At 38.2% G+C, this 9,040-nt stretch overlaps 1 protein-coding gene across 19 annotated transcripts in view; it reads left to right on the top strand.

Annotated features, from left to right (window-relative positions):
• Positions 1-9,040, top strand: part of cacna1c (calcium channel, voltage-dependent, L type, alpha 1C subunit) — a 171,060-nt gene that overhangs the window by 151,716 nt on the left and 10,304 nt on the right. For 14 of the 19 annotated variants that reach the window (XM_016677613.1, XM_016677602.1, XM_016677612.1 and 11 more), the window contains 12 exons: positions 821-923; positions 1,200-1,301; positions 1,402-1,529; positions 1,629-1,769; positions 3,623-3,987; positions 4,213-4,236; positions 6,905-7,033; positions 7,136-7,263; positions 7,371-7,468; positions 8,206-8,302; positions 8,482-8,590; positions 8,695-8,854. In XM_016677613.1, the coding sequence (XP_016533099.1) occupies positions 821-923; positions 1,200-1,301; positions 1,402-1,529; positions 1,629-1,769; positions 3,623-3,987; positions 4,213-4,236; positions 6,905-7,033; positions 7,136-7,263; positions 7,371-7,468; positions 8,206-8,302; positions 8,482-8,590; positions 8,695-8,854 (1,584 nt within the window). The remainder of the gene's footprint in view (positions 1-820; positions 924-1,199; positions 1,302-1,401; positions 1,530-1,628; positions 1,770-3,622; positions 3,988-4,212; positions 4,237-6,904; positions 7,034-7,135; positions 7,264-7,370; positions 7,469-8,205; positions 8,303-8,481; positions 8,591-8,694; positions 8,855-9,040) is intronic. The other 5 variants (XM_016677603.1, XM_016677614.1, XM_016677607.1 and 2 more) reach the window with 4 other exon arrangements.

Raw genomic sequence — 9,040 nt, 5'->3', positions numbered from 1 at the left:
TGAACCAGGCTGGGAGTTTTTAAAAGCCTCAGGAATCTTTTGCAGGTGTTTAGAGTTACTTTGTTGATTCAGATGAGGTTAAATGCTCGTTCAGAGAACCTTTTCATGATATGCTAATTTTTTGAGACAGGGATTTTGGGTTTTCATGAGCTGTATACCAAAAATCATCAGTATTAAAACAATAAAAGACCAGAAATATTTCAGTTGGTGTGCAATGAATCTAAAATATATGACAGTTTAATTTTTATCATTACATTATGGAAAATAATGAACTTTATCACAATATGCTAATTTTTTGAGAAGGACCTGTATATTGTGCACAACATAGAAAGTTTAGAAGCAGGCAGCTCATTAATATACAAAATCATGAGTATGTGTCAACATAAAGCAATCATAGCTACCATATTTTTTGTTTTGCACAAACTCTACTGCTTTAGTGTTAAATTTTCTGTCAGTCTTACTGAAGTAGAAAAATAAATATTTTATACGTTTCAAAGGCTTTCACTGATGCACGAATGCTCTCACAATGCTTCAGTGTCACAATGACAGAAATTGTATTCAGGCCTTTTCCCCCAAATAATTTGCATGGGCCTTCAATAGAGAAAGTAACTGTACCCTGGTCCCTGGTTCCTGCAGTCCATTTGCTACTACCCCTTGAATATTAGTCAGTTCTTCATAAACCTAAATAAATTACTCATAAACAACTGAAGCAGTAGAATTAGTGTAGGATAACAATAAAAATATTTGTATCTGCTCCACAATTGTTTGTCACGACTACACGTCTTCACTGTTACACTCGTGACTGTTTGGTCTCTTGTAGCGCCTGGTGTCGATGAACATGCCTCTGAACAGTGATGGAACGGTTATGTTCAATGCCACACTGTTTGCTTTGGTCAGAACTGCACTCAGGATCAAGACAGAAGGTAACAGGCACAAAAAAGGGCAAACAGTTTCCACAAAACTAGTCAAATCAAGCTAGCAAACATGTAAACAATAGTCTTCCAAGACAATGAAAGACAATTAAGTAGTTGAGAAGGAGAGTTGGTAGTTAAAAGGAAAAATATTTTGGGGTGCTGTAATACATGTATGCCTGTTTGAACTGGGATATTTTTGGCATTTTCACATTTTCAGGCCTCAGTTGTAAGTGTGGCAGCTTCTCTTCAAACATCCTGATTGTGTGCTGTGTATTGTATGTCCAGGTAATCTGGAGCAGGCTAACGAGGAGCTAAGAGCAATTGTGAAAAAGATCTGGAAGAGAACTAGCATGAAGCTGTTGGATCAAGTAGTGCCCCCTGCTGGCGGTACGTACCCTCCTTAATGTCTATGTGATTTCTCTGAAACTAAAGTGCTGCGTTATTTAAAACTATTTTTAAATGTAAAACTTTTTTAATTGGTTTGCAGATGATGAAGTAACAGTTGGAAAGTTCTACGCCACCTTCCTCATCCAAGAATATTTCCGCAAGTTTAAGAAGAGAAAAGAACAAGGCCTGGTGGCCAAGGTGCCTCCCAAAACTGCCCTTTCTCTGCAGGTACTCACTAGAGTTTTGTGTTTTGCTTTGATGATTTGGATATTTTAAAAAAAAAGTGAAGCAAAGAGTAGCAATTGATGGTGCTTGATTTATGTGAAGGCGGGCCTGCGGACGCTTCATGACATCGGTCCAGAGATCAGAAGGGCCATCTCTGGAGACTTGAACGTGGAGGAGGAGATAGATAAAGGCATGAAGGAATCTGTGTCAGCTGCATCTGAGGACGATATCTTCAGGGTAAAGGTTGGATACACACACCCCCACTCACTCTCCAAAGAGAGAGAGAGAGCGAGAAAGAGGCAATTGGCACCAGCTTGAGGGTCCATCCATACCAAGATACATGCCTGCATGTGCTCAATGCCTCATAGAGACATAAGTAAGCAGCATGCCCCACCATATTAGCTTCGCTGCATTATATGATTTGACAGTAAATAAGTGATGATGGAAAAAGCAGAGTGGACCGAACCAAAGCTTAACGTCAGTGTTTTTCCAACAATGTTAAGACAGGTAGCTTTTAATTAGTTTACCCAAACAAGATTAAATTACAAGCAGAATTTAATCATTTTCACCAAGAAAAACAGGCAAAAGTCCAAATCTAGATATTTGCTGAACTGAAACAGAAACAAATGCATGAGTCTTTCCAACAGCAGACAGTTCATCTAAAGACACGGTTTTTCCCAACGCCTAATCTTCTATCATGCAGTCACGTAGGACTGGTAACCATTCCTCCTTCAGGACTATAGTGACTACCAAATATGGTGACTGCTATTTGAACTTCTAGAATATTAAATTATAGTCAGAGTATTTGAACTACCTTCTTTTACCACTGAAAAATATATTGATTTTTTTTTTTGACTCTTCACTGAAATATTGAGTTGCAAGTCTTCAATTTTCAACATCATTTTAGGTTTTTGTATGCTATACTTAGGTTGTAACTATATTTTTACACTGAAAAAGTCTACCTCTTATTAATGAAGAAACAAAACTGAAGAGGTGATTTTCTTTTGTTTTCTAAATGAAACGACTACTCTGTCATCAGACTTTTTATGACATAGCGCTTGTGTCTTTCCTTTTAGCTTTGGCTTTATTGCTGCTTTGCTTGATTAAGGACTGATGGTCTTTGCTTTGCATTTCCATGTGGTAAAGAATTATTACTTCAAACAGCAGAGGTGTGGATTCAAGTCATGTGACTTTGAATCATGGCAGTCTCAAATTTAACAAACTATAGACTTGACAAAATCAAAGACCTTAGACCTGATTTGGACTTTCACGCCAATGACCAAACAGAAAGTTTGTTAGAAGATAAAAGTGATGGCTTTTAAATTCTCATAATCCCACAACTAACTTGGCAGAGATACTACAAATAATTTAATTTGATGCCCAGACTTCAAGGAGGTCAAAGACATTTTTATTTGAATTAGGAACATGTAGGTTGAAACCTAGAGAGGAACTTTTTACATCATTTAAAAATCTCAAAATTATTGTTATTTTGAATAAATTATTAAAATTACTCAAGACTTGAATCAAGTTTTAGGTGGAGGAACTTGAGACTTACTTGTTACTTGCAACACAATGACTGGGTCCCACCTCTGATAATTACTGTGCATTTAAAAAGTACTACAATCACCTCATCTTTTTCACATTTTAGTCAAAAAGCTAAGTTCAATGTATTTTATTGGATCTTTTTGTGATACTCCAACACAAAGTGGTGGCAGGTTGTAAAATGTAAGGAAAGAAAATGTTTTTAAAACTTGTTACAAATACATGCAAAGTATTTGTATTGTTCTTTTCAGAGGTTCAGACTAAATTAGACTGAATACAAATACATGTTAGACTTTCAGATTTTTTTCTGTCAAAAATAATTTGTAATAGAAAAGCTAAGGTAAAGAAATACATAATTTCAATTATCCATGGTTCTGAAACAAATTCTCATCAATATGCAAAGTTTGTGGTTGTTACATGACAAAATGTGAAAAAGGCAAGAGGTGTTACTACTTCTGAAAGGCATTGCATTACTAAAACACAGAAAGAGTTTTTCACCCGTTCTTGGGAAGTTTTTCTGCGCCCGTAACTAAGTCCTCTGTCTTTTTAAACAGCGAACGGGTGGTTTGTTCGGCAACCACGTCAACTACTACAACCAGACCGACGGGCGTGGGTCCTTTCCACAGTCCTTCACCACTCAACGTCCCTTGCACATAAGTCAGAAAGGGTCTCCATGCGAAGGGGAAAGCCCGTCACACGAGAAGCTGATGGACTCGACCACGTTCACCCCTTCATCGTACTCCTCATCAGGTTCAAACGCCAACATCAACAACGCCAACAACACTGGAATGACCGGAGTGACGACCCAGGGCGTCAGTCGCTTCCCAAGCCCGTCCATAAGCACGGTGGATGGGCACACAGGCCAGCCCCTCACACCCATCCTACTACCTAGATCAGCGTGGTGTTTCCCTCCAAAAAGGTGAGTCTTGAAATCCTCATTACAAACCTAACTGCATCTTCACGCAACTGTTGCCCTCAGAGCTTTAATTTCTTTCATACTCTTGCCTTTAAAGTTTATCCTCAATATAGAGAGTTAACATAATTTTTAAAATTTACAATTGCCTCCAGACGTAAATGAGTCCACTATTTTCTTCTCTTCATCACCTGCTTTCTCTCCTTCTCTCTTGTTTCTGTTGGCAAGCAGGATGTTTTATGACACCCTCATGCGGTATGTCGCCAGGGGTCAGAGAGGGAATGTGTGTGGGTTCTTTAAGCTTCCTGGGTGTGCACAGAAAAAAAAAGAAAAGAAAATCTTATGATGCTTTACAAAGAAGCATAGCTGTCAAGGTGCAACAATGGCACTTGCTGCTATGCATATAATGCGGTAGTTGCTACAGCAAAAGCCAGGCTTCGCAGTGCAGCTTTAAAGTCAGCTACCAAAGCCAGAGATGGACTGTTTGGTGCAACATGCCCAAACCTCTCCTGTCGAGGGCTTCTGCTGCTGCTCTTTTATTGAACATCACAGCAGGTCTGGGTTAGACATAACTAGCTTCCTCACCTCTGGAGAAACCTTATTAAATATTCTAAAGCTTATAGTCATACTTTTAAAGCAAATTAAAACCATAGAACAGGTAAGCAAATATAACTGAATGTGCATCAACATGCACAGCAGAAACCATCTTCATTATTACTGAAGCAAATATCTACAGACTTCCACATCTGTGCCAGCCAATCAGAACCAAGGAATGACGCTCCTGGATTGGCTACTTTGCAAACTACAACCAATAGCGCGTCAAGTAGCATTGCAGCTAGGTATTTTCTTAAAGAAATAAAATAAAAATAAATAAAACAGCCAGGAATAGGCAAATTTTCCATGAGTAACTTTGTGTTATACTCCACAGAAAAATCTGTGAGTACGTAAGAGCAAATAGGTTGAGGTGGAAATACACAAAGACAACTTCATGCCTTTGTGGTCTGAAGAAAGTAAAATTATTCAATTCAATTCAAAGCTTGGGTGGACATTGGTCCTCTAGATTGACAATGACCTGAAATATACCTTCAAATTAGTTAGAAAATGTCTTCAGGACAACAAAGTCAAGTTGCAGAATGTCCATTACAAAGCAAATGTATAAAAATGATGAAAACATACTCTAAAAATTATCTTTTTTTCTGTACTTAGGCTAATATGTTTTGGTAATCATGACTTAAAACAGGAAAAAAAAAAGTTTCCCTGATTCAATGTATGTAAATATCTGGTTTCAACTAGCTAAGAAACCAGACATGCACTGAGCTCCATACCTATCCGTTTTGTGGTATGTATAATCAAAATATATAAGAGCTGTTCAATAAATATGTCTTAAAATCAAGCCTTAAAATCCTTCTACACCTGTATGTCAAGTTTTGACCATCTGACTGGTAGCCTAAATATTTTTGAGTTGGATAGCACATTTTCTATATTTACATATATTTAGCATCGGATAACCAACAAGAATATTAACGTCCTTAAAAAATTACGGTTTATGTATTTTATGTTCTTTAATCTTAAGCCAGGTTTATTTACTACCTTTTCTTTTACCACAAATGATATTTGGTGATTTAGCACATATAAATCAAAATGTAAACTTTCAGAGAGACTGATCTACATAGCAAGAGGACAGGCTTCGTTATGAATTCATCAGTCGTCCTGAATGGTTTTATTAAAGTTTTACTTGAACACTGATCTAACCCAGAATTTGCTGTGGAGCCCTGAAATAGCTGACATTTTATTTTATTTTTCTTTACCAGAATGTTTTCAGAATGCATTTACATTTTGCTGCACAAATAAGAGGGGAAAAAAAAAAAAAAACAACATATTTCGGAATTCATTTTTTACAATATATTCAAGACTTGGTGAGTAACTTCACGTGCTAAGGCAGGTTGTGGGAAATTTGTGCTTTTATACAAACACTCTGGTGAAGAAGAAAAGGACTGAAATTTAAATGTCAGAATGTTTCCTTAAAGCTGAAATCTGGAGTATGAAACGGATCCAACTGATAAGACATCTTTGAAAGTCTTTCCTGATTAAAAAAACAAAACAAAAAAAAAAAAACCCTGCAATTTGTTGTGATGAAACAGAACTGACAGCCTTTGACATAATGACTTTGTAATCCTTCTTTCCAACTCCAAATCAGAATAATATGGAATGACACTATGGACCCAAGATATTGAGCATTTTTTTTCTAAGCAGGAGAAAAGCAGGAAAACTTGGATATGGTGACACAGATGGAGTCCCAAATACTAGCTGTCAGGAGGAATGAATCACAAAAACACATTTAAAGATTACTCTTCAGTGTCCTCAGACAATATTCTAAAAACATTATGATCAAACAAAATTTGCTTCAGTTTGTCCATTGCATGCACACTTTTGCATTCAAATATAGTCAAAGTGAATTTAATCTTTCACTTTAAAACTTTTTCTTCAATGACGCCCCGTTTAATTTGCTGTAAAGTCAATGCTGTCGGAGCCTATGCCGGTGAAATTCAACTCAACATTATTCTCTCATATGCTTTTCAAAGATGTCTGAATTTCAGTCTGGCTATCATTTCTCATATTCCAAGTGTTGTCTTCAGTGCTATTCACCTTTTTTGCTTCAACAAAACAACCATAAATCCCAGCCGCTTCTCTGCAGGTTTCCCCCCCCCTCCTACTACCGTTTTCCATTTGCAGTAGTCAGGTCACTCCAGGTTTTTATCCCTCTCCTCTGAAGCTCATTGCTGTTCTGCTGCTAATCAGCTGCTTTTTTTTTATGTGTTTGCATATGTTTCTCAATGTGCCTCCATCTGTGATGTGTGTCTGTGTTAATTTTGTTTGTGTTTGTTTGCTGTGCTTGTTTGGTCGCTGGCCGATTTATTTGTAGCTCGGACTCGAGTGACAGTCGTCTGCCAATCATCCAGAGAGGGGAGGGGTCAACAGAGGAGACGTACGATGAGAGTTATGGTGACGACAGGGAGTACCAGGACGATGAGCACTCACTTTCTTCTGACATGTACTGCTGAAAAACACTCACAGTTTAGCCTTTAGCCTGCATCTGATCAGAGCACATGGCTGATTTCATTTTTTCTTGTGTATTTATTTGTACCCTTTTTAGGTTGGTGTATCATGACGAAACATGTAAACAGCTCACTCCTATGGAGGAAGCAGAAGAAGTAGAGGAGCAAAAAGGAGGAGGAGGGTGGCAGTCTCCACGAAGAGTCTTCCTCTGTCCAACTACCCTGGGTGTGTACAAAGATTCACGTACAGAAATTTGTGCGACCACCTTCTGTATAAATATACAGGATGTAATTTGTACATTTGCATTTTTTTGTGTGCCATTTGTGTGTCAGCACGGAGATCTTCCTTCCACCTGGAGTGTCTCCGGAGGCAGACAAGGCCAGATGTCTCGCAGAAGACTGCTGTACCTTTACATCTTGTACATCACCAGGTAGTAAACGTCGGCAAAATTTGTCAAAAGAAAAAACAGACTGATGTAATCTTTTAACCCTCCCCCAGTTTTAAGAAAAATTTTGTCATTTAGATCTCACGGGTTTTTTGCTCTGTGCGCGGTCCAGCGAGGTCACACTGACCCTGTGTGTTCTTTTCTGGAATGCTTCTAGAACATCAAGTACTGTTATTTTTGTAGTGTACAGGTAGTTTTCTGAAACTTTCACTAATTTTTCCAAGTTTTGCTGAATATCTGGAAAAGTAACTGCCAACTTCCAGAACAGCAAATGTTAAATTTCTGAAAGCACACTGTAAATTCCAGTGAAATATCCAAGTATCTCCAGGGATTATGTGGCAAGTTGCACGAAGTAAATGTTACTTGTCACGCTCCAGGAAAATGCCAGGCAAGTTTCATAAAAGTCTCAACGTTTCAAAAAGTAAATATTGAGTTCCATGAAAATACCTAAAAAAAATATCTGAGCCAAGTACAATTTAAGTTTCACCAATGTTCATGGAAAATTTAGTCAGAAATGCCTGTCAAGTTTCACAGAAGCCCTAGAAAGTACCTGGTAAGCTTCAAAAAACAGACCCCTACCTTTCTAGTGACAGAACAACCTTTTAGAGCAACCCTGTAGTCAAAAAACTGCAATTTCGGGAAAAAAAAAAAAAAAAAAAGATTTTACTAAGTGCACCTGTATTATAATTGCCTTTTTGCCCCTCTTCTGTTTTCTCTTCCAGGCTCTTGCAGTGGCAGGTTTGAGTCCCCTTTTGAGAAGGAGTCACTCACCTACCCTCTTCAGCCGACTTTGTTCCACGCCTGCAGCAAACCCCACAGGTACATATCAAAGGCCATCAAGATGAAAAATTATTGCCTTTTCTACAGACATAGGTTCCACATTTAACAAAAGGAAAATAAATAATTGAAACCAGAATTTGGATGTTTTACTCCCAGTGAGTTCCCCTTGTACCCGTTGTGATTTTCTCTCCTATTTTCCTCTTTTTTTGTGTTTGTAGACCAATGCAGTGATGCCTCCCAGCAGCGAGTTCCTTCTCTAAGACTAGAGGGCTCCAACTCTCATGAAAAGCTCAATACCAGTCTGCCTTCTGTAAATTGTGGGCCCTGGTAAGACCTAAACTTAGATGGTTTCATATTAAATAACAGTTGGTAGCATAGACTCAGAACCTGTTTTTTTTTTTTTTTTTATCAAATAAATGCCTTGCACTTAGGTACAACGACAGTAATGGGAATAGCCCAGTGGACAGTCCTAGCCCTACGCCGGTGCCCAGTCAAAGGCCACCGCGGCCGGTGTCACTCACTATACCATTGCTTTCGGGGAAGGACCCCAGCTCGCTGTCTCATGGCAGTGCAGGCAGTCTAGTGGAAGCGGTAAGTCTCTGCTGCATCTCATCTACATCTATTAGCATACATATTGAAAGAAAAACAGTCATAATGCTTTGTGAAAGTATTCAAATATGACACACCAGCTCAAGACAGCGAATAATTCTGAAGTGGAGAAATGATACATGGTTTTTGAAAGTTTTTACAGACATCTGAAAAGTGCTGTGTGTATTT

The sequence above is a fragment of the Poecilia formosa genome, unplaced genomic scaffold, assembly GCF_000485575.1.
Source record: "Poecilia formosa unplaced genomic scaffold, Poecilia_formosa-5.1.2 Scaffold159, whole genome shotgun sequence".
Lineage (NCBI taxonomy): Eukaryota > Metazoa > Chordata > Actinopteri > Cyprinodontiformes > Poeciliidae > Poecilia > Poecilia formosa.
Note: the sequence above shows the minus strand (reverse complement) of the source record. Positions and strands in the feature narration are given on the sequence as shown.